The sequence below is a fragment of the Pezoporus wallicus genome, unplaced genomic scaffold (genome assembly GCF_028554395.1).
Source record: "Pezoporus wallicus isolate ANWC-B61680 ecotype Strahan unplaced genomic scaffold, APGP_CSIRO_Pwel_v1 contig_5104, whole genome shotgun sequence".
Classification (NCBI taxonomy): Eukaryota; Metazoa; Chordata; class Aves; order Psittaciformes; family Psittacidae; genus Pezoporus; species Pezoporus wallicus.
Genome location: NW_026637335.1, coordinates 1,067,204 through 1,092,084, shown reverse-complemented (window position 1 = coordinate 1,092,084; position 24,881 = coordinate 1,067,204). Strand labels below are relative to the sequence as shown.

General features: G+C 42.4%; 2 protein-coding genes across 4 annotated transcripts in view; both read right to left on the bottom strand.

Moving 5' to 3' along the window:
- Nucleotides 1–1,739: 1,739 nt before the first annotated feature.
- On the bottom strand, nt 1,740–2,829 carry LOC130596786 (syntaxin-1B-like). The gene has a single exon (XM_057404738.1). The coding sequence runs from the start codon at nt 2,661–2,663 to the stop codon at nt 1,782–1,784; it is 882 nt and encodes a 293-aa protein (XP_057260721.1). The 5' UTR covers nt 2,664–2,829; the 3' UTR covers nt 1,740–1,781.
- A 5,751-nt stretch (nt 2,830–8,580) lies between these two features.
- BRWD3 (bromodomain and WD repeat domain containing 3) overlaps nt 8,581–24,881 on the bottom strand; it is a 54,391-nt gene continuing 38,090 nt past the window's right edge. For 2 of the 3 annotated variants that reach the window (XM_057404773.1, XM_057404772.1), the window contains exons 22-37: nt 24,524–24,631; nt 22,945–23,069; nt 22,632–22,714; nt 21,930–22,041; nt 21,512–21,573; nt 21,270–21,425; nt 20,453–20,573; nt 19,595–19,720; nt 19,425–19,506; nt 17,706–17,762; nt 17,038–17,178; nt 16,628–16,780; nt 14,239–14,402; nt 13,599–13,696; nt 12,961–13,119; nt 8,581–11,764 (exon numbers count right to left, since the gene is read on the bottom strand). In XM_057404773.1, coding sequence (XP_057260756.1) covers nt 10,977–11,764; nt 12,961–13,119; nt 13,599–13,696; nt 14,239–14,402; nt 16,628–16,780; nt 17,038–17,178; nt 17,706–17,762; nt 19,425–19,506; nt 19,595–19,720; nt 20,453–20,573; nt 21,270–21,425; nt 21,512–21,573; nt 21,930–22,041; nt 22,632–22,714; nt 22,945–23,069; nt 24,524–24,631 — 2,535 coding nt within the window. In that variant the 3' untranslated portion in view covers nt 8,581–10,976. Of the gene's footprint in view, nt 11,765–12,960; nt 13,120–13,598; nt 13,697–14,238; nt 14,403–16,627; nt 16,783–17,037; nt 17,179–17,705; nt 17,763–19,424; nt 19,507–19,594; nt 19,721–20,452; nt 20,574–21,269; nt 21,426–21,511; nt 21,574–21,929; nt 22,042–22,631; nt 22,715–22,944; nt 23,070–24,523; nt 24,632–24,881 lie in introns of all 3 variants that reach the window. The other variant, XM_057404771.1, reaches the window with a different exon arrangement.

Genomic DNA, 24,881 nt, shown 5'->3' with positions numbered 1-24,881 from the left:
AGGACACTGTGCTCCATGAAACCCTCTGGGAATCTGCCTGGGCTGAAAGCACTGACGATAGCACAGGGCTTTTCCCTGTGCTTTATGGATAAACATTTACCGAGTGGCTCAACTGGTTCTGCAGGGCTGCTGGTGCTGGATGCTGCCCGGTGGCCCCAGCCAGGGCTCTCCCGAGGCCGGCACTGTCTCTGCAGAGAGGCTTTAGCACAGTGTGGTTAAACACGTTATGCTGCATTCAGATTTGCCACCTCCCCGACCTCGCTGAGGGTTTTTTTCCCCTTCTCTGTACGTCCTGTGAGTCTGTAAGTAGCCGTCAGCGCTTCCCAGGAGGCTGCTTTGGAATCTGAACATTAAATGTGGGGTTTAATATACAATATAGAGGATGCTTCCCTGTCTCTGACCACATGAGATGGGGCAGGGCAAGCGGACCCAGCCCCATGCTGGAGAGGCTGGCTGGGAGCAGGAGTCACCACAGCACCTCTGGCAGTGCTGAACGACACTCACCCTTTTGCTTGCTGCCTTTAGTTGATTTCCATTTTGGGAAACTTCCTTTAGGGTTGTTGGACAAATAGGAGAGAAACCAAGAAAAGGCCACTTCTCTTTGAAGGTTTGGTGGCAAAATCATTATTCCCATCTTCATCACATCGTACATCATTTGGGATGCAGAGCCCACATTTGCACCCCGGTATGTTTCAGGTCATCTTTAATTACACGATTCATCCAGTTTTTAGCAACAAACACAACCTCTGGCCTCCTCCAGTGCCGTCCTGGATTTCCATTGTGGTTAATTCGCAATGGAAAAAAAAAACCAACATTTCTTCTCTCAGATAGAAAGTCGTGTTTCTTTTTCTTAAATGAAAATCAAATAAAAAGGTAACTTCCATTCATCAAGTTGTAAATGAAGAATTAATATCCATTTAACCCTCACAAAGAAAAGTACAAAGGAAGCAGCAGGAGCAGAGACCACTCAGCCCGGCCCCTAGGGCATCACCACTCCACAGGGATCAACATTCCTGATGCTGGAGTCTTCCAGGTCAAGAGAAGATATCCATAAAGGGAAAAAGAGGTGCATTCATCAGCCTGTAAATGAAGTTTTGAAAGATTCATAAGAATTTAACCCAACTGACACAACCAGAAGTCATTCGATTTCCACTCTTCATTAACTTTGGGCTACCTGCTGCAAGGAAAAACTCACCCATCCACACACCGGAGGTTATTGAGAAATGGTTTTATTAAGGCCCAGCTAGAAGAAGAACATAAACCTAAGGGTGGCCGAGACAACTGGGACCTGGCCCCAGAAACTGCCACGCTGCTCTGTGGGGAGCCATCGGGTCCCCTCGCATGTAACAACAAACATGCCAAAACTTCAACACCCTTTAAATAGTCATAAAAAGAAGCATTAAACTTCGTAAGTTATGTTTCATAGCATTAAAAATGTTTTTCTTTGTTGGGTGCTGCAGTGCTCTGGGTGCCTGCAGTTCAAGTGCGGCGTCCACACCATTAACCAAGGTGTGCCTGGTCCCCGTGCTATAGTGCAAGGTGTGCGCGGTCCCTGCGCCACCGCCGAAGATGCGCCTCGTCCCCATGCTGCCATGCAACGCGTGCACATCCCTCGCACCGTCACACCAGGCTTGCGTGGTCCCCATGGTGCCGTGCAAGGCGTGCATGGCTCCTGCACCACGGTGCGAGAAGCACGAGCGAGCAGCAGGCTCTCAGCACACCGCTTCTTGCACGGAAGATCAGCAAGAGCCGCTGTGAAGCCGCCCCGCTGCAGCACGGGCTCACCGGAGGGTCCCGCTGAGGCAGGGCAGGCAGGCGCAGCAGGCGCAGATGCTGAGCGCAGTCGTCAGCAGGGCCGAGAGCCGCGATGGCCGCTCGTACTTGAAGGCTTTCTTCACCTCGCCGCTGCTCTGGGTGATGTAGTCGAGGGTGCGCAGGACGTGGTGCTCCACGCTGTCGGCGGCCCCGTGCTGCTCGGCCAGCAGCCCCTCCAGCCGCAGGAAGAGCCCGTGCAGCTCCGCCATCTGCGCTTCCAGGTCGAGGAGCTGCCGCTGGCGCGCCTGGGCCATGGCGAGGTGCTGCTTGGCCTTGACCGCCTCCAGGTCCCTGCCCACGATGCGGGGCACCTCGGGGCTCTTGGCCAGCTGGTCCAAGTCCTCGGTGCCCAGGTCAATGCCCGCCAGCTCCGCCTGCCTCTCGAGCTGCTCCTTCAGCCTCTGCCGGTAGCGGCTCTCCCGGGCGTAGTGGCGGGCGAGGACGGCGCGGTACCGCCGCAGCAGCAGCCACTGCTGGGTCTGGCGGACGCGGGGCCCCGCTTGCCCCGTCCCGTCCCCTGGTGCTGCCGGCAGAGCGCCCAGCTGGGGCTGCAGGGCCATGGCCTCGCGGGTGAAGGCGGCTCTGGCAGTGCCGAGCCCCGTCTTCTCGCGGGCGATGCTCTCCGCGGAGGTGCAGCACAGCACCGTCTGCTGCGTCCTGTTGATGCTCTCCGAGAGCTCCTCCAGCCGGTCCAGTGCCCGCCAGAGCTCGGCTGCCTCCCGCAGCGCCCGGCTGACGGGGCTGGCGTCGTCCGCAGCGAACACCGGGTTGTCGAAGCACAGAGCATCCTCATGCGGGTTGCCCTCGGCCGCGGCTCGCTGCTGCAGCTCCGCCAGCCGGTCCCTCATGGTCCGCACCGGCCACCGGCACCATCAGTGGCACACATCAGCCCCGGGAGGGGAGGTGCGAGGCCGGAGCTCCCTGCGTCAGCCGGAGCTTTAGAACCGTCCCTCCTGGCACCAGAGCAAATACCGATGGAGGAGGGCAGGCCGTACTGCGTCAGCCTCCCGGCCGGACCCACCGCACCGCACCGCAGCAGGGAGGGGAAAGGGGCTCTGCTGAGAGGCAGAGCAGGAGGAAGGCGACCTGGGGCGGGAGGGCTGCCAGCACCGTCAGCACCTGCGTCACCTCATGTCACGGGACAGGCGCTCCTGGCTCAGTGTCTGACCTAAGACAAAGGGCTTTTATTCACCAGCAAACCAACCCCAACGTCTGGGATCCTGGGGGCAGAGGAGGGGGTCCCCCCCGGCCTCCCCTCCTGCTGCAGGGCCCTGTGGTGTCGGCATCTCTGCCTGCACCCCGAAACAGGCGTTCAAACAGCTTCGGAGGAGGAAAGGGCACGTCTCAAACACACGCTGCAGCACCTGAACACATCATAACGTGTCTCAAGAAGCAGCTCCTCATGCGGATAGGACAGCTGAAGGGAAATCGCACTGTGCCAGTGCCTGTTTAAATTGAGAAGCTGGGATGGAGGCAAAACTCAGCTTCCCCCTCTCACGAGGGTCAGCAAGGCTCCGAGGGCCAGACAGTGCCCTGCAACCACCACCGTTGCAGTGCCCAGAACATGGGGAGCAGCTGATGGAGGGATGGAAGAGGGTGCTTGAGGGTTTTCCAGGCTGGAAATGAGCACTGGGATAGCACAGCTGCCCTGCACATCGGGGCACGGTAGTGGTTTGTCCAAACACTGCCGAAACACGTGAGAATCACAATTTCATTCTAAATCATCTGCAAAAGTTACCATTAAAAAGAATACTTCTATAAAATACATTTCCAAAGTGATTTGGAAGAATAATTGTTCTCTAGCAAATCGATATTTTATATCATATACTTTATGACATGCATTAGCATATATAACCCAAATGTGTGCATGATATAACAGCTATGATGATATCGACAGGAGTGACAGCAAAGGCTGGTTTAACGCAAGTAAAGCAGCTCTGAAGGGAGAGTAATTTCTCTCTAATGCCATTGACGGATGTACTTAGTGCAGGTACTCAGCATCGGTGCAATATAAGTTTGATTTTGTTCTCTGTAACCGAGAAGGCAAAGAAAATAAAACAAACCTTCTGTTCCTGGGGGCTGGAGTTTGAGCGTTGTGTGAAGAAGAAGATACCCATTCACATCCGGGAGGAACTGCCGTTCAGCCCATTTGAATCAGTGCAGTAAAATGCCAAGTAAGTCAGGAGGTTAACATGGGGAAAAGGCAAAGTAGCGTGTGCAAGAGCGGGACATGGCAGGATAAGCTTGAGGGCAGCCAAAACACTAACTTTGAAGGCTTTAAACCACAGGCAGGCTGGTCTTCCTTGGGTACCTTTAACAGTCATTTTTGAGTATGAAACCACTTGTGCCTGATGGTGGCTTTAAAGCTTGGGTGCAGTGGGGCACAGAGGGCCCCGAACCCCTCCCTGCTCACACTGGGGCAGCCCTGTCACACGTGAGGGTCATTGCCTGCCCTGGCTGAGCCAAGGACCCCTGGCAGCCCCCAGCCTGTGCCGGCCGTGCTGCCAAGGCAGCTTTACACCACCCATCCCTGTTGGAAAAGCCCTCTTTGAACAGTATTATTGCTGCTGTTCAACAAGAGCACTGATGAAAAAGGAAAACTTTTTTTGGCATTAAGTACTCAAAAATAGGTGCAAGCTCCTTCTGGAACCAGATCTCAACACCTGAACCCATCAGTGTCCTGCAGCGTCAGGAGGGACCTCCCCCAGATACCTTCTCCTCCTCCTCCTCCTCACCTGCTCTGGTGCTGCTCTGCACAAGTCCTATCACCCTGAAGAGCATTTTTCACATAGTTTCCCAAGAAAGCATCAGCTGTTCCTCTCTTTTTGCCCAGGAAAATGGCATTTTGGAGCCAGATCTGACAATGATTTGAGTAACCCACCCTGAGTGAGACCTCAAGCTTGCTTTTGGCAAAGGTGAGGGGCTCTGTCCTGTCCTCCTCGAGATCCGCAGTTTACAGAAGTTCCTATATCCACTTTATAAAAGTTTCCTTTTCAATAAGCATAAAATTATCCAGTTGAATCAAAAAGCATTTTTCTTTTGATGTCAAAACCTTAATTTTAAGTGTTTTTCAGTCTTTTTCACATCTAAACTACTTATTAAGTAATGCAAAACCAAAGTAAGAGTTTCTCTCTTTTTTTATTAAGACAATCCCCACAGCTGGAAAATGAAACATCCTAGATTACATAAGTGACTTCAAAAAAACTCTAGAAAAAAATCTTTACAAATTTACATTTGTACAATACAAAAACTAACAGCTCATTGCATATAAATATTACATTTGGTCTGCCAACAAGTGGCATCAAAATCCCTGAAGTATTCATTTAAAGGGACCTGAGATAGCGGATGTGAAGATATGGGCATAAATATCACCTGGGGAAAAAAAAAAATCAATATAGAAAGTAGACATAATTCTAATAGATTTTTGCATGTTTTGGAGTAATATAAATCATCCAGAACGTGACCTGGAGAGTCTAAACCACATGAATTTCATCGCGCCAACATCAATGGGTGTTTGGAAATGAAGTCTGCTGTAATGACTCATGGAGGAATGACAAGCCTGTGTTAGTACTTCTACAGAATAGTCATCAGATGTTGATATCTGAAAATAGCCGAGCAGCCACCGCTCTCTGAGGAGGCATTTTGGGGAAGAGAAATGGAGGATTTGGAGTTTATCTGCCAAGGAGCTAGACGGCCGCGATGCAGGCGGGAACCCCAACCCCTCCTGCCAACACTCAGGCAGGACCCTGGCTCTGCAGCCACCAGAGCAGCTCCTTTTGCCATCCCGCCTGCTTCCAACAGAGCCAGGAATCAGGAGAACTGCAGCGTTTGCCAATTAAATAACCCAACACTGAGAAACTGCTCTTAGTTGTCCACTGGTTTAAACATTTCCCAAGTATTTACACATCTGTCAGTTCCCAAATGCGACTGCAGTTATCTGCCAGGCAGTACTGCCTCGCAAGGGCAGCACCAAGCTGCTCGGTTTTCCTTGAAATTCTCACAAACTCTTATCAGGTACCCACATCCATGCACATAAATGTATTTAAGCACCATTTTCATAATACTAGAGTTAAGGCTGAGACAGCAATTCCACTGGAAATCTAATTTTTCAGGGATTCATAGCACAGTTGTGTACGTTTGCTGTGGGCTGAACATGACATTAAAAATGTACAAGCTTCCAACAGGTCTTTGCATTTCTAAGACTAAAAAAGACAACTTTTAGACTAAATTTTGCAGGCTGTTACTTACTGTACATAAAGGAGATTTCTTTTTTCAATGTGTAAACCTCTGATATACTAATATTTGAAAATTATCTATCGCACATGCGCAGTAATTTTCTATAATACATACTTGTAAGAACACAATGACAGCTCCCTACAATACTAAGTATAGATTTACCAATGGATTGTTAACTGCTCCTTCGGTCTCTCAGGTAAATCATCTGCACTGTATAAAACTCTGCATGATGGTTTAAGAAAAAATAAACTCACGTCAGGAAATGTAAACACACAAATGGATTTCTAAAACACTGAATTCAGGACGCAGACCAACGACTGCAGGACACGGCACGCCAGGGCCGGCAGACATCCGCAAACCTCCAGCGATTCAGCCTTCCCTGTCATTCACTGCTCAGTCTAAAGAGGAAGCATTAATCAAATTCTTATCCAAAACTAGCCATTTAAGCTTATTTCCTCCTGTTACTACCACGTGATTTTGAACAGTTGTCACTAACATTCTGGAGACACCCAGAAGCAGCATTTTCAAGTGCTTGTTGAGGTCCGTCTTGCCTTTTGCAGTCAAGAGAGCCTCCAAACGCTGTCAAAAGCAACACGCTGTCGCTTGCCTTTCCACATTTCTCAGGTTATTTGGAAACTCTCTTTACTATGCACCCAGAGTCAGCTCTTGTCAGTGCTCTGCGTACTGCACAGTCCTTCCGCTTTTGTGAGGGAGAAGCAGCCAATGTGCATGCTGAAGGAAACAGGTAGGGGAAATTAACATATGCGACAGGACACAACATTTTAAGCAGCCAAAAATCCTCCACAAATTATTTCTTCGTGATGCTATTTAGCTTGATTATGTGCAGGGTGGGATTGACTGGGGTAACGGGGTGGCCTCTGCTTGGTTTGTGGGGAAAGGAGTGATAGAAAGACAGAGGAGTGATAAAACTGCCCTGACCCATCAAAGTTCAAGCACCAACATAAAAGTTTTATGGGTTATTTAAAATAGAAATTCCTCATGAGGCTGGAAGCACATGAATTCTACAAAGGTTATGTTAACTATTATTCATATAGCAAGGGAAAAAAGGAGTCACTCAGGAGACCTGGGGCATGCGTGGTAAGGGACACCAGGTGGAACTAAGTGCCATTGTACACAGCCATGTGCAAGGAAGCACAAATGCAGTTAGTAGTTCCACTGCCATGCTCCCTGCAACTGCCCATGTCTGAGCAAGGGAAGCCACGTGCTGCCTGCTCTGATCCAGCAGTGTTTCCACACAGGGTACAGATGGCCCTAGAGCAGCCAAGAAGCCAGCCCTCAAACTTCCCATCTTCATTAAATCCACCCCCAGCAATTTGGGAGTGTTGCTAGTAAGTAAGGTAAGGCAGATTTAAAATATACATAAAGTCTTGGGGAAACAAGATAGAATTAAATCCTACAGTCTAGCCAAAATAAAAATTCATTAAGATATCCTAAGTTCATGAAAGAGTATCATAAATAGCCTAGAGGAGCAATAGAGGGAAGTGAAAGAAGAGAGGTGGAGGGTGGTAAAGAAGAAAACCAAAAGGCGATAAAGGAAATAAAAAGCAGGCAAAGTTTGGGCTGAACTGAGACAACAGCACATCACTACTGCAAAATACGCTTCGCCATTCATGCCCTGATCCGGGAAGAAACGGGAGCACTCAGGGCCAGAGGATTTGTAGCTAGGAGCAATCTGCAGACAAATGTGCACACAACAAGATGTTCAGCCCCATTCTCCAGAGGATGGAGCGCGTGGGCTCACACGCTGCTGCTAGCAAAGTCCTGTTTTCCAAGGTGTCTCCGAATGGCTCAAGTGCTCCAGCAACTCGGAAGAGGGATCACACAAGACTGCACAGCTCTGAAGCACCAATGTGCAAGCACTGACCCTGCAGCAGCAGGGGAACCCCTGGCCTGCCCGCACGCCTTGTCTGCCATTGGGAATCTGATAATCAGACCTTCAAACCCTATGCTTAGGCAGAGTCTTGGGGTTTTCTGTTAAAAGTGCAAGGAGAAAGACTATGGTCCTGACTCTACAACACGCTGGGAGCTCGACTGCTTAGCGAGGTGCTGGCTGAGCACCAAGGCTCTGGATCAGGGAGTGAGAGGGTACAAGATTTAAACCACTGTACTGCTCCTGCTGCACCAGTTGGGCTGACACTAAGTTTTCTGCAACTACAAGTGGCTCCTGATAGGATCTGGGGTTTGAGAAAAAGTGTCCAAGTTACTACGAAGCTATAATTCCACGGAACGAGGGTACCAGAAATCAACTGCCTAACTCAGAGAAAGAACCCAGATACAAAACCAAGTAAAAATAACATCTCTAAACCCAAGTTATTTCTCTCATGCTTATAAAAGGTTGTCATGCACAAAAAAAGCCGCTGTTTTTTTTTTTACAATAAGCAATAGTTCTGTTGTTCTAGACACCCTGCTGTCTAGCTCTTAATCATGTAACACATTTGATTAATACTTACGCCACAGCAAAGTGATGCTTCACTGTTATCTTCACAGTACTTCATTACATAGAAAAGATACATTTAAGAACATATTTAATATTATTCTAATTGCTGCTAAAATACACAAACTTATAAAATGATTTCTCTGGAATCCACGTTTTCTCTCTCCCCAACCCCTACACAAAATAAATAAGTGGATCTTCGGCCAGTCAGAAATATAGGAAAAGCATTTCTTCTGCATTTCAAGATTTTCAGGCTTTAGAACAGAAACCATAGTGTCTACATGAGCTCAACGGGACTGATCTAGAAGGGGTGTGAATCTGACTATGAACTGATGCATACATGCTATTCCTGGTTACCATATGTAGAAGGACCAATCAGTTGAACAAATAATACATTTCTTATAAATATATATGTGTGTATATATATACATATATATGAGAGAGATGATAGGACAGGTGTTTATATTTTAAAGCCCAATACAGAACTAGGAGAGTCTCTGCACTTCCTCACCCTCCCATCAAAACACAACTAAATTAAGTCCAGAAACAGATCACGGCCAATTCAAAACATTTGTTACAAAATTAAAAGTGTGATTTTTTTGTCCTGTACCATAAACTCATACTAATGCTCTGAGTGATTTAGGATATACTCTCCTCCTTCACAAAACTAAACCTCTGCATTTTTTCAAGTCATTTTGCATCTAACTAGAGTTTTTGGAAAGCGAGATAAAATAGCTAGTGCTTAATATAGAAAGTCAAAAATTAAACTCCTTCTGCATCTGAGAATATACATGGGTCACTCTTTGCTGCCTGAGGTTTTCCAGAATTATTGACCAAGCTGTGCACGGAAGAACTTAAGGATACTGGATGAAAGTTTAAGAAAACCAAAAACTTGGAAAAACTCCACCAAAACTTTCTAATCTCTTTTTGGATTTCTTCTCTCTATGTAATCTAACTCACTCTCTGAACCAAGTGAGAACTGTCAGACTCATTTAGACAACGGGAGAAAACTGAAGTCCCATATATATTCCAGCCTACAAAGCAAGAGGCCACTCATCCTCAGCTCAGTCCATGCCAAGCACCTTTCTGTTCATCAAAGAGCAAGACTACAAACATTGTCACATACTGTACTATTACTACCAAAACAATTTTTGTTTTCAAGTTAGCATTTTAACAAGAGTACAGTGCAACACGAATTTTCTTCTGGAAGCTTTAGACACAAGAGTTCATCTGGAGGAAGTGACCAGGAGCTTCTCCATACTGCCACCAGAGCACCACAGCTCCCTTCAACTCCCTCATCACCTTTGAGGGGCGAATTAAACCACACACAGATTTGCACCAAGCAAGTGGCAGCAGAAACATGTGGGAGGCAGTCAGCCTGTCTACACAAACAAATCACCATCTGCTGATAACATCATGCTTCTGAAAACTCCGATAACGACTTCGATCTGTTTTCATTGTGTCAATATAATGAAGATACAGTTACTCCACAACTTCGCAAGCCATTCTAGCCCTCTATGCTCCTTCTTGCCTCTTCTTCAACATGTACTGAATAATAGCATCTATTTTCCTTTAAGTTTCCAGTAGTTGTAAATAGAGGTAGCTGAGCTACTATCAAAAATCACGTTATGCTTTGAAGAGGAGGAACCTTTCAAATGTTGAAGTTACCCCTTAGCTGCACAATCTCTATTAATACTATAAAAATATGAGAGGACAAAAAGAAAATAGATGCAAGTAACTTTTGCATTTGGCACCTTTTGTCTAGATATTCATACTTCTCAAGTATTCTCTTTTTAATAAAGTTAATGCACACATAGGACACACCACATCAAAGGTTTGCTACATATTTACAAGGCACCAACCCTTTTTCACTTTTTACATGAATGAAGAACCGATAGAAAGCACATCAGGACCCCCGTAACTGTAGTATAGACATACTTCAGTTCAGCACAATTCATGAACATTTGGCCTGGGAAGATTAAAATAATCCAGATCCTTCTTACAATATAGAAACTGTAAACATTTTATAGCTGCCTTTAGGATTGGTGTATTGTGCAAAAGTCATAATTATTACTGTGTATAAGGATTTATGGCAGAAACCACATAAAAACTCTGTAAGAAGGTGCTATTTCTATAATACAAAAACAAAACAAGGGAGAGAAGTTGTAATTGTGATTCAAAATGTCATGTTCTTATTGAGAAGCTGGAAGCCTCTTTAATGTGATGAACTTGTAGTGTGTGGGGAAGAATTTCTGTAATTTAAGGCCTAATGAATAAGGCTTGTTTTGACCAATGAAGTGTGGCGATCTGAAGTTTTAAAACAAACACAAACTGACAGAATGGAAAAGCACCACTGTGAAAGGTGAGTGGAGTCCCCGCACAACTTGCTTGGTAGATTTTTCTGGTAAAATCCCTGCAGTAGAAGGCCATTGAAGTTCTTTTTTAAAATTGTTCCAAAGTTTTTCATCTGTCAATAGTTCCATCCCATGAGATGGCTGACCCTGGCTTTTTCTGTCATTTTCCGCACCCTGCCTGACCTGGAAGTACCAAGGTTCAACGGATCCTCGGTGTGCACAAAATTGTCATTATCAGAATCGTCGTTGTACAAGACAGTTCTCCTGCCCTCGTTCCTTGTTTTGATTCGAGGCGGTCTGCTGAACCGCCCTCCAAACACGTTCTCACCAAACTGCCCTCCAAACAGGTTTTCAAACTCATCATCTGTAATTCGGGCACGTTTCGCTCTGGTGGCTCCTCGTGAGGCTCCTCGGCCTCCTCGGCCTCTTCTTCCTCCCCTGCCACCACCTCGTCCTCTGCCACAGCCTCTTCCACCTCTACCACCTCTTCCCCCTCTGCTCCATCTCCCCCACCTCCCCCATCTACCTCTCCTCCCTGTCCCTCTGCCCTGCCAATTCCGTTTCCCACCGCTGAGTTTTCTTTTGATTTTTCTTTTGGGTTTTTTGGATTGCACAACTTTGCTGTAGTCATGGTCTCCATCAATGTAATCCTGATCTGTTCTAGATGTTGATTCAGAGTCTGAATCAGAGCCACTTCTGCTTTCAGAACTTGAACTGGATCCCGACTCCCCGCTTTCTGATGAAGATAAACCAGATTTTTCCTTTAATTCTCTCTTTTTCTTTTCCTCTTCCTCCACCTCCTCCAGGTGCTCATCTTCTTCTGATGCACTTACTAACTTCCTCTTGACTCCTGTCCGAAGTTCTCTGCCATCACCATTTGTAAGTGGTCCGTCAGGAGAGTGATCTAAGCAAACACAAAATAACCCTATTGGTTATCATCATCACACCTGAGCCAAAGAGGACATAAAAAGTGGGATTTGCCTCATTTGCCTTCAAGGTGTGCTCTGGGGATGATCCAGGTCTGACCTACTCACCACAGATGACCTTTATATGCTGTGAAGACAACCAGGTGCTCTAAGGGGAAAACATATCATACAAGCAAACACAGTTCATCTCATCTGGAAGCAAGGACTGAAAACTCTCTTGACTAAGAGTTCAGAAAAGATCCAGTCAATAAAAGGAGCCCAGTGAGTAGGTTAGACACAACTATCTAACATTAAGCCATATGAATCCTTCCTAGGGTGCCAAGGCAGAAAAACTCTCTGAAATCCATTTCAAACATTAAAATAAGACTGTGCAAGCAGTATTTATTCCCCATCAAATGCATGTTCTTAAAAGGCTTAGTCCAGGGAACACTTCTAGTAAGCAAAATTTCAAGACAGTAAATAACCCAAGCAAGCTCACTTAATTAAAAATGTACAAAATATCTTGCTGGCTTGGGATCCAAAATACTACATGCTTTCAGAGTTACAAATCTGATACTGAAGATTAAATATCACCTTAGATACAGGACACTAAAAGCTCACCTGCAACACACAACACTCCTACAGTACAGTAGTATGGACTTGACAAAGGCTTCAGGGTTTTAGCCAATGCTCATTCAATGCTACCTCACTGGAAAGTCTGATTAATACGTCCCAGAGACAATATACTACAGTTTACAAACAGTTTTCCCTTTCTAATCACAACCATTTAGTCTTGATTATGATAAAAACATTGAAATTCTTTCAAACTTTTTCATCCTTGTTTTCAATTTGATTAATAAAAGGCCAAGGTTTTAGGGTGGGGGTTCCTTCAGTTTGCTTTGCTTTTTGTAATTCCTGAAGGACTGTAATTCTCCAGAAGTTTAAGAGCAATCAAGCTTATCCATCCGGAGAAATTTTAAAGGACCTCACTGAAGGGCATGTGGCATCATGTGCATGCCACTCTCCAAACAAAAGTTCTGTAAGAAATAATGTAAATTCAATTCTTTGGTATGGTTTGGGAATACAGTATAATACTAAACTCACACGAGAATATCATAAGCATCAGACAGAAGCAACAGCTTATATTTCTAGTGAAATCAGCCATTCAAATAAGAGAATATTTATTATTTCTCACCTTGTTTCACTGGCGTAGATTTACTCCTGACTGGTCTACTTTTCCCTGGGTCAATGGTATTTCCACTTCGGTTCTGTGCATTTGAGCCTGAGGACGATGGCTGACCTTCCATATCTTCACCAATAGCTGATCCCAGAGGTTCTTCTGCTGTATCTGAAACTTTAGACAGGACACCACTAACGTGACAAAGTAATTTTTATCCCTGTTTACAGAATTGTAATGCAAGGTATCCTGGGGAGGCTCTGTATCACGTGAGTTAATTGCCCAAGTTTGGAGGTCTATCTCACCAAGCTGCCTCTGCAGCCATGAAGAGACAGATTGCCCTGGGGTGCAATCCGAAGTAAACTTAATGTGTTTGTTATTCTTGCATGAGATAAGCCTGTATACAGAAAGTCCAGGCTCTTTTCACTGTTAATTCTTACCTAGGACAGACCCATGTTCCCTATTCTCCTATCAATAACTGACCAACAGCTGGAGGGCCAATTTCAGCTAACACAATCTACAGACAACATGCTTCCATGACCTTGCTACTTGCTCTTTCAACAGGTGGGTTTTGAATGTGTCTCATGACACATAAGCTTTGATCTGCACATACTACTTGCTGCAAGAGAAAAGTTGCATTTTAGAAAACTTCTTACCATGAGATGAAACTGAAGAGCTAGTCCTAGTCAAAGGCAGTGAGGTATTCTGGCTGGGTTTAGGTTGAATCTTCATTTGTTTCTGTTTCCCTTTTGGGCTGAAGACACAAAATATCCCAAAGAGATAAAACTGTTAGCATCAAAAGACTCAAATACAAAACTGATTTTTCCCTGCAAAGTTCCTTGCTTTCTGAAGCAAACGTATAACGTAAGTGATCTCTTTCCCAGTACTTGCACAGGTGTAGTTAACACTAAAACTAGTTACAATATCATTCTGTTTGCTACAGACATATGAGTTTGCAAGAACAATATTTTATCTCACCTTCTAAAACAAATACTCTGTTTACTTACATAATGTATTACACACAAGTCAGCAAAGTGTTATACAACACTTTTTCCAAGAGTTACTAAACAAAGGCAAAAAGAAACTTGGTCTTCCATTTCCTCCAGAGGGAATACTTCTAGAATTATGCACAAACTATAGATTGAGCATGGAATTTGAGCTCATGATTTTATTACCTAATAGAGCAACTGCACCAGGAAAGGAGACCTACTGTTGCTGACTGCTTATGCACAAAGGCAAGTCTACCGCTGGCATTTCAAATGACACTGAAAGCAAGTCCCACGAGCATCATGTTACCTAGATGCTCTGCTAGTTGAGGGTGAACTGCTACTGCTTCTTAGCCGTTTTCGGTACCGTGTCCTTTTCCTCTTCTGACATTGCATTGCTGACTTGTACTCAGAGATGATATTTTTCATATGATTTTCAAATAAGGCAGATAGTCGAAGCGTCATGCTGTAAATCTGGAGTGAGAAAGCATCGTCATATTTATTAGAAGCTGAATAACTAGAACATCAAGGAAGAAAAAAAAAAACCAATCACAGAGATGCCCACACTTTGTAGCACAGAAGAAAAATTCATGGTGACATTCAGCTACAAGGTTCTTTAAAGATAATTCCCTTCTATGGTACACGTGTTTTCTCACAACAGAAAGTGTTTTCATGAAAAGATGTAATTACTTACAGTACAAAATACTTACAGGGTTAAAGGAAAACGGGTATCTAGATTACTGAAACATTAAGCTCCAGAACACATGGAACTGTGTCATAAGATAACTTGAAGTACCAATAAATAAATAAATAATCAAACTTTGCTGCCCTCTCACCTTTGTTATTTGCTTTAATTCCCTAGTGATGCATCCTCATACCACCCCTACAGAGATGCACACAGAAACCAACTAAAATGTCCTCAAACCTAATTTCTCTAAGCCAGATGTCAAAACCCTTAAACTGTTTTCCTGTCCTCTTTCTAGGCCTTCCCTCTTGTAGCCTCATCCACAAATTCACTCCTGGCTACTTCTCCATGTTTCAGATTGTATTTACCTCTGTTCAAGATTTTACCTTGGGTGTATTTAAGTCTTGACAAACTAATAGTTCAAAGTTAGCATAAGCCAAACAAAGTTCTTGATTGCTTTCTCATACTCATACCCTTCTTCTGCATCCAGTCTTCCAAAATTGCGTAAACACCATCAAGGACATGTTATTATCTCACACTCAGATATCCTCCCATTTCCTGCAGCCTGTCTGAACATGAAATCTCATTGACACAGAGTTTTCTTTACATTCATGTAACTTAATTTTTGACCAGACCCTTGCATTTGAGCAATGTCTCTTTCTTCAGTTTCGGTATGTAGAACCCTATCTTTCCTGCCTCCATTCATGATGCTGTTGCAAAGATGGCAAAATGGGTTAGAAAACCTCAGGACGCTGGCTCACATTTGGCAGCACAAGAACCTGCAGTGGCAGAAGGCCCAGCTGTTTGCCCCAGCTCTCAAGCAAGGATCACCTCACTGAGATGCTTCACAGTATTTAAACAAATGGATATTGATGGGCCACTCCATTGAAGTAATTTGGGACTTGACTCACAAGCTGTTCAGTTATTAATACACAAGGAAGTTCCCAGGGAGCATGCAGCAGTAAATAACTCACCAAGATTACTCTGATGTCAAGCACTCATAAAACACCCTCAAATCACTTTTCTTCTTGCAATCCTCTACTGATTTCCCTTCTATTAAAGCGAGCAAAAGTTATTGGGCTTTACCTGCAGAGCTTACTCACAGCACACCTTTCAGCCTTATTCAACACCAAGAGTTCAATTTACCTTCAGCAATGGCAACTTTGTGCTTTCTCTCACACTCATTTAACACTTGGCTGCAGTTCCCTTCTCCCAGAGCACCAGCCTACTTCAGGCTTACTCTCATTGTCTTGCTTACACAAAACACAGTAGTAGTCATTCCACTGATGAGCTAAGACTGTAACTCCTCAAATGATGAGTAAGGTTGCTCAACCTCCTGCTTCCTCCCATCCAATACCTTTGACACTCGCACTGAATGCTCTTTGCAGCACACTCTGCTCCTTCTCCTGCATGACAGCGCCTTGTGTCACACCATGTTAGATGCCACATGAAAATTCTATGATAATACCAAATTCTATGTATTATTGTTTTGTATTGTATTATTGCTTTAAGTAATAGTGTCTCTGTCTAGTCCCACATTTCTTAGTAGTTTATAAGTGCTCCTGTTTCCACACAAGAAATATTAGGCAACTTTCTGACCAGCCACCTTATCTATCCTATATGATGTGTTTCAGAGAAGTGATTTTGTCACAATGTAAGCATCTTATTGAATACGCAGCTTTTCCTTACAATAATAAGGTCAGTACAATTTAACGTCTGGAAACATAAAAGTAGACAGAATTTTGAGTATATTTTGAATACATCAACTGCTCTAATTCTATTTTGCATCAACAGTTTCTGAGAACCTTTAAGTTCAGATGAAAATAAAATTCCAAAGTGATCTGCATGAGCAGAACAAAGCAAATTTATAACCATAGCTCCCAGAATTGACATAAAATACTTATTTTTATTTCACAATGCAGTGCTTTGGTCTTCAGACACAGACCTTATTCCACCACTGTATCCATGTGGAGCCAGAGTTTTTGCAAAGAAGGCATTAATATTTATTACTTACTCGAGACTTTTTATTAGGAGTGTAAGCTTTAGAGTTGCAGAATATTAAACGAATATCTTTGTAGAATTCCAAGGGACTAACATAGTTTCCTGCTTCCAACGTTTCTTTCACAGTGCTGAAGTCCATAGGAGTGTCTACAATATCTCGATAATCCTGTAAGAATACACAAGTAAATAATAAAGGCTGCCAAGTCCTACAGCAATAAAACTACCGAAGTGTTCATCCACAACAGTGGCTCAAGTAATTATTTCTACTTGAGAGTTACTGCAGATAATTCTCTGAAAACAGTGCGCAGAACATGGTGTGTTCCAGCTCATAAAGGGAGAGGTGAGAAACATGCCCAACATGCACGCTTTGCCAAAGGATAAGCAATAGACTTTTTTAATTTTGCATATGGAAGGAGTACTTACAGGGTAGGAGAAGAGATCAACTGGCTGTCTAAAAGGCTCAGAGTCCTCTCTTTCATAAATCAGGTTTAACAACTGCTTGCATTGTTCTTTCCAAGCATCAGGACTTGCTTTCATGGGCTGCCTTTTTATTCGTCGTCTTACCTGTAGGGAAACAGAGGTATTTCATAGTTTTTCAGACTATTCATATTTTTCAATTTTAGTTCCCATTAATTTACCAGCTTTCTGACTCAAAGCAGATTTCCACAATTAAAACCAGAATTGCAGTCAGATGAAAGCGTAGCTGATGGCACAACAATACGCAGTATGCAAATTGCAGAAATACGCCTTTTCTGGTAACACAGAACCACTCAAACCCATGAGAGGTATGCAGTATTTCAGATCCAGCCTTGTTATTTTTATCAGCTTTCATCCAAATTTGACTGAACATGGAATCTGTTCTAGTGTCTTTCAAATCAAATTAAAAAAGATTCTTCAGCAGTAAGTAAATTTTCCTGCACGATAACTTCCTTAGTCTGCCAACACTCACATGTACATGCAACTGAATTCACACAGTTAGGCCTACAGACTGTCAGCTATGACAAATTTAGACCATTCCAGACCTAAATGAGTGTTTCAGTACCTGGTCTACCTCCCTTCACAAGCCAGACCCAGCAGAAACGTTTACTCACTCGTCTTTTTCCAGAGGAAGTTCCTGGAGCATCTGAATCTTCATCTACTTCTGCCACCTAAAGGCAATGATAATGATTACACACACGCATGTTGTACACAGCCCCAGCCATGGAAAAAAAAAAGTTAAAAACCAGGTATCAACAACAAACACAATTTTAAACTAGTCAAATGCAAAAAATGATTCAAGAAAACCAGAAACTAGTTTCAAACTAGAACTTACATAACTTAAAAAAAAAAGGACTTGGGTTAAGCGGTTAAGCTGTTTCATCTCTTTTCCAAGTTCCCTTCCATAAAAATTATATATAAACCATGTAAGAAATACGAATGCTGAGCCCTTAAGGCTCAGCAAAGTCCCAGGCTTGCAGAGCTGTATTCCCCCACCTAAATGACCATGCTCTGAGCAGCTGAGTTTATTCAGGTTTCATGTAGGCACACTTACATCAAGTGTAAGTAATATTCTTTTCAGAATCTGGATTTAGAAATTACAACAAAACCTCCTTTGTACACAGCTTCCTACCAGTAATTAAAAATACATTCTTTTGAAAGGACAGGAAAGTTTCTACAAAAAAAATCTAAAAGCAATTTGTTTCTTATTTTGAAACACTTTACAAACCAAACCATATTAGAAAGCAGGTCTTGGAAAAGCTGGAGATAAAGGAATGGCGTATATCAGCAATTTTGGACACTTCCGATCATTTTTTGACATGGAACAGATAAGGTTCACAACTGGCACAAGAAGGTTAAATTGAGAAAGGAGGGTCTGCTATCTAAGTCAAGGAAATCCCTCATTTTCTTCAAAATACTCTTTTAATAATCTGTGAAAATAGATACCATTATGTATCTTCAGTTTTATAAAAGCAATTAAATTATTACATTGCAGTATAGATTCAGCAACCTGGTCTAGTGGGAGGTGTCCATGGCAGGGGGGTTGGAACTGGATGATCTTAAAGTCCTTTCCAACCCAAACCATTCTATGATTCTGTAATATAAATCCAAGACGATGGCATCAGCCATAAGCACATTGATCTTCAAGCAGCATCAGGTTTAACTTAAGTATTTCAAAACTGCAACAATGAAGTACGTCTTAGGGAAGGGAGGAGACAAGAAACCCCCTAATTAAATCTTATACTGGCTCGTGTACTAGAAAGCAACACTGAAAAAGTAAAACCAAGTGATGGAGGTTATAATAGATCACTTCTTTGCAACAGGAACTACAGCACATTTCAAACAGTGTAAACACAAACTGCATTTAAGGGGAGAAGGTCAGGAGAGAGAAAAAGTTAAAGCGAGTGGTACCTAACTTGGTTTCTACCTGTTATTTCACTCCACAGTACAAATGATGGGAAATGGCACAGAATTACATAAGAAAACCAGTTCTGCTGCCTTGCTAACAATAGCAGAGCTGTTGTCCTTCTGGTTCGGCAGCCTGAGTAACCACTCCAGATCATATTTCCCCTACTGACTAAAACTTCCTCACACCCCAAAACATCATGTACTGAGAGAAGGTCAAAGATAGGCAGTTCCAGGAATCATTTTTACTTACATAAGGAGCTTATTCCCCAGGTGAGCAACATGAACAGCTTAAATAGGCTGATCTCAAAAACTCAGTGCAACTACCCATAAAGTAAAAAACTCAACAACAATCTTTGCTCAAATTTCTTACAAGTGCTGAATTTAAAAAGGCAAGAAGTTCTGATGATCAGACTTAATGGTCTTACCTCCTCCTCTTCATCAGTACTGCTTAGATCTTCTGCTTTCACCTTGTTATATATTTCTAATATATCAGTACAACTCTGATCCCTGCAGGACAACAAGAAAAGCCAAAATGCATAATCAAGTATCTCAGAAACTTAAGACATCAGGTCTGTAATGCAAAAACCAGACCTACCCGATGAAGTGAAGTAAGACATCCGTTACAATTTTGGCTGCTTTGACTATAGGACTGTCTGGCTCATTGAAGGTTCTGGCGTTATGTTCTATGTATCGTACCTCCCACATCAGGGCAGAGATTCTCCTGAAAAAAACACAAACAAAAGAGATGGAAACGTGCACATTTTTCATTCTGAATCCAGTAGGATTCCTCATTAAAAAAAGGAATCAGGTAATTAAGGTCCAGGAGAAACAGGTTGCTAGACACCAAGGTAAGTAGTTTCTGTTCGCATACTGCTGACAGTCCCGATGTGCCAGGCTGCAATAGCTTTGTGGAAAAAAATGTCCCTCTTCAAATCAGCAATGAATGGAATAAGAAGAGGAAACAAACCTACTGAAGACGACTGCTGACTGCTCCCACTTAGAGGAAGCCTTAGAGGTAAAGTGGTCCTCAGAAGGAAAAAAAAAAGAGCAGAACATTATCTATCTTCAACTTAACTGGAAAAACTGAGATTTCCAGTTTACAGCGCTATTTAGCCCACTGCTGGCAAGTGAAATACAAGGCAAAGCATCTACTTCAAAGGCAGTAGAGATAGCAATGAAGTAAATACGCTCTGCCTGCAAGGCATCCAGGGAGTAAGGCTCACAAAAAAGACACTCCAGATTCAGATAAACCAGCTTCTGCCTTAGCAATGTGGCCAAAAGAAATTATTATTCAGGAAGACTCACTTTGCCCAAGGTCAAATAGAACCTGATGCTGTTGGCTTACCAAAGAAATATATTGCAGAAATAGCATTACATGGCATTCAGCTAAACATGTTGTCCTCAATGGGGCTGTAGTAAAAGTAGATTACAAACAAATAAAAATTCAGCTAACCTATAAAACCTGTTTTCAAGTCTCCTCCTGATTGTGGTGAGGTCAGTTGGATAAGCAACAACAGTGCAATACATGGGATAGGCACTAAGGTCCACTGGAACAGCAAAGGGATTAGAAATGTCTGAAAGACAAAAGATCAAGATAATTCAGATGCCTCAGAAGAAAACTGAAGGAAGATTTAAGAACTAGATTCCTTAAAATGGTTTCTCAGTTTTCTCTCAGCAAAAGCAATACAGATCTACAGCTGGCTATGTCATTACCCAAAGGATAGGATTCTTCCTCTTGTACCATCTGTTAACTACTCTTGAAAAAGCATTTTTTGCTTAAGTATCACATTTGAAATTTGCATCCGTATTGCTAAAAAGCAAGCTGGCATATGCTCTTGCTACAGGAATATTACAAGCAACATAAACTAAGAATATAGACATGTGTATAAATATAGTAAAGAATTTAAATCATAGTGTGCTATTAAACAGCTACAAACCAGTTACAATGTATTTGCTGGTGAGGATGCTTGGCGAGGATTTGTTGGTTGTTTTTTTGAGGGGTTTAATTCAACTTTTTGCTTTTTTATATTCACATAGGACCCACTAAAAACCCCCATGAACTTGAAAGGAAGCAGCTCCAGCCCCCCCTCAAAAGGGAGTGTAACTGAAAAAGACACCATAGGAAATTTTAAAGGCTCTTTTCCAATGATTTAGTTGAACACATTTAAAATATTCCACACCAACTCCCAGCACTCCATCCTATCTGCTCTCCAGGCATGTGCCACCACAATGGTACTCTTAATCCTTCCCCCTTTTCTCTCCAAACGTACCAAGGGAAAGAAGTTGCTCAATCCCCTGGATTACTCGTTCACATTCTTCATCTCTGGAATGGGCCCCCCATTCTCCTTCCTGGGGTTTGTAAAGAAGAGCTGTCAGCTCATCTGGAGTCACAGGAACTCCAGCACCAACCTCCTCCGGATACGCAGCTGAAGAGGAATTCAACAACAGTAAGTACCAGCAGTGGCAAAAATGACTTACTTTGCATAAGGACATGAATTCAACACACACTTACTTCCTTCTGGAATCGGTTCCATGTCCCATGGACTCATCCTCTCTCTTTCATTATTGTCCCAGCTATTAAAAAAATACGTTCAAATGCCGAATAGTTAGAGCGGAATATAATGACACACCTTCTCTCTGCCAGACTTAAAAAGGTCATGCCTATTAGAAACAAGACGCGACACTAGCTATGTTCCAACTCCTTACTTTCCTCTTGTATCTCCTATATGTTCACTGCACAGCTGCTCACATGAAAAGCTTTGTTTTATGAATAAGTCAATTATTAAGTAAATAAAGTGGCTGTTCATGTATTTAAACGGAAAAAAAAAGGATCCTACTTCTAGAGGTAGACATTTAAGTTGCATGTAAATGCCTAGGAGACCTAGAGCATGTAAGTATGTGTGATACATTACAGCTATGCAAGTACTTACTGAACACAGTAGCACTGGAAGGAACTATCTGGATATTCTGCCTGGAAAGGCTGCTGACTCTCCACAGTTCCAAACCACCAAGCATCATCTATTATACTGCGAAATCTATCCCCTAGGAGGAAAAAGATTGCATGCAGCAAAAGAGCAACATAAATAATTGTTAAATACTTCTTTTTAGAGAATCTACTTCATCTTTTGTAAATGCACAACTTCAGTTTTTACATTTTACACTACAGGAATCAAGCCCTTCCCCAAAAGGGAGGACTTTACATCTCTGGTAAATAGTCACAGCTGCCTCTGTGCCTCAAATCACAATATAACAGCAGATTGTTCTGCTTGCAACAGTTTCCCTCATTTCCTTTTTTTATCTGCTACAGAAATTGCAGCAAACATCAAATAAAGTTTCCAATGATTGCTGTAATAGCATGTTCAGTAAATCTCCTGAAGAATGTCATCAGTATTTCAGTTCCTTACTTTATGGAAAATGATTCTCCTGTCATCTTGCCTGTGACTGGATCTAGGAATGCAAGCTTCAAGCAGCAGAGTGTAGGAGGCCCAACTTCATATTTAATTCCTACAGTCTTCACAAATTCTTGTTCCTATTTATCAATAACCCTTTACATTGCATAATAGAGATGCTGTATCCTACTAAACAGCTACAGAAATGTTGTAAAACATATGGAAGCGTTAAAAAATAGTCACCTATTTGCCAGTTCCTTTCTTTGGCTTCATTATAAAACTGATGCAGCACAAGGAAGTCAATAACATCTGGCATATCATGGTACCTTCATGAAACAGACAAAAACAATTGCTTCTATAACCCATAAACACAGTTCCATATGTACAATACAGTCTCCAACACAAAATTTCATGCATTCTGTTTTCAGGTTTGGCGGAATAACTAATTAAAGCCATCATCATGCTTTGCAAGAGTAAAAAGAAAGGAGGGTAGGGAGAAGCTTCTAAACAGCAAGAAAATCTCCTGAAGAATGTCATCAGCATTTCAGTTCCTTACTTTATTGAAAATGATTCTCCTGTCATCTTGCCTGTGATTGGATCTAGGAATGCAAGCTTCAAGCAGCAGAGTGTAGGAGGCCCAACTTCATATTTAATTCCTACAGTCTTCACAAATTCTTGTTCCTATTTATCAATAAGCATGGAACAGTATTAACTTGGTAACAACAACGAAACCAGCCATGTTAAAGTACCAAACATACTAATAAAAACCAAATATGTTTCCACTTGACAGCCTAGGTAACTTCACCCATAAAAGTCTTTCAAGTAGTAAAAAAACAATGACAGGCATCTTAAAAAGATGAATGAAAAAGATATACGGTGCTCAATTCCTTTGTGAATTTGTGAACAGGATACCCACAAACTATATAACTTTTGTAATAAAGTGCTAAGCAACACACCGACTCTGGTTATACCTGACCAGCCCAGGGCCTCTCACCCTCACACAGCAATTTACAGGGGAAGTAAAAGGAAATGCTTCCTCTTGAAGCGGAAATTCAACAATAGCCTTTATGTTCTCATCCTGTCAAACATCAGCTGGTGGTAAGATCTCTACCCTCAGTGAAATGCTATTTCCTTTTCCTGATGATGCCTTTGAAGATTACAGCTGGAATCACTGAACACCTAGGACTAGTAACTGGATATTTTTTCAGTAAAGCAATTATTTTCATTAATAGAACCACTGCCATATACATATATGAAAATGAGCACATCTATGTGCTCTTCTCTTGGTATGAAATCTGAGTAAAGCAGAAAACATATGTCAACACTGTGGATTAAGTATTAAGGGACTGAGTGGTTCAAAGCAAAAGGATAAGAAAAATCAACATAACTATGTAAACTCAGTATTTACCCAAGCAATCCATAACACTTTTATTTTGTAAAAATATGTTGTAAGACATTGTCTTCCAGGAATTTAAGAAGATATGCAATTTATATGTTTAGCTAGATCCACTGTTTAGTAGAGATTGTGCATACATTTGGGTCTTTACACCATGATGTCTTCCTAATACAACATTAAAAACAGTAAATAGAACCTAGATGTTCAGGTCATTGTGGAGTCCTGATAAAACTATAAACACAATTTCTGAGTGGTGGGCTCTAAATGAATGAACTAAAAAGCCCAACAGAGCCATAAAATAATTTGGGTTGAAAATGACCCCTGAGAGTCATCAAGTCCAAAATCCTGCATGGGGCAGGATCTTACAGCTAGCTTAGATCAAGCCACTTAGAGGTTTTCCCTCTCAAGCTTTGAGAAGCCCTCAAGGATGGAGATTCCATTTCTCTCTGGGCATCCTGTTCCAGTGCTTAACTACTCTCACTCTGACTTTTTATATTTATTTAGTATTCTACTTTTTTTTATCTATCAAGCAAGAATGCCACACCAGATAAACTTCCACATTCTTTAATATCCTGGCTTCCTATGATTAGGAATTGAACAGATGTAAAAGCTTTGTCTAAGGAAACAGTCACTTTAAGATTTACAACTTTAAATTTATATTAACATTTTAAACTAATGCAGGTTTTCAGTGTCTACTTTACAGAGACATTCAGCTCTTTGAAGTATTTGCTTAACTTACCCTGAGTTCCATTTTGTTCCATGGTTGTTTTTGCATGTTAATACTGTAAATTTTTGCTTTCCTTACTGCCCGCACGTAAGCTTCATGGCCTTGCCTGAAGTATATGATCTTAAAACAAAAATTAAAATAAAACAATATTAGTTTACTGATAGTCCTTTTCCTGTTTATTCTAAAATTTCTATGAAGACATCAGGCATCATCCCTTTCAGAACATACTGCACACTTCATTTCATTCTAAAGCATGCTCCTCCTTAAAGATATTGGTATTATCGGTAGCACCCTGCTATGTGTTTTCTAACTTGGGATCACTAAGAAGTGTGCAGGTTTGTCTGAAGACACACAATCAACTCTTCCTGCT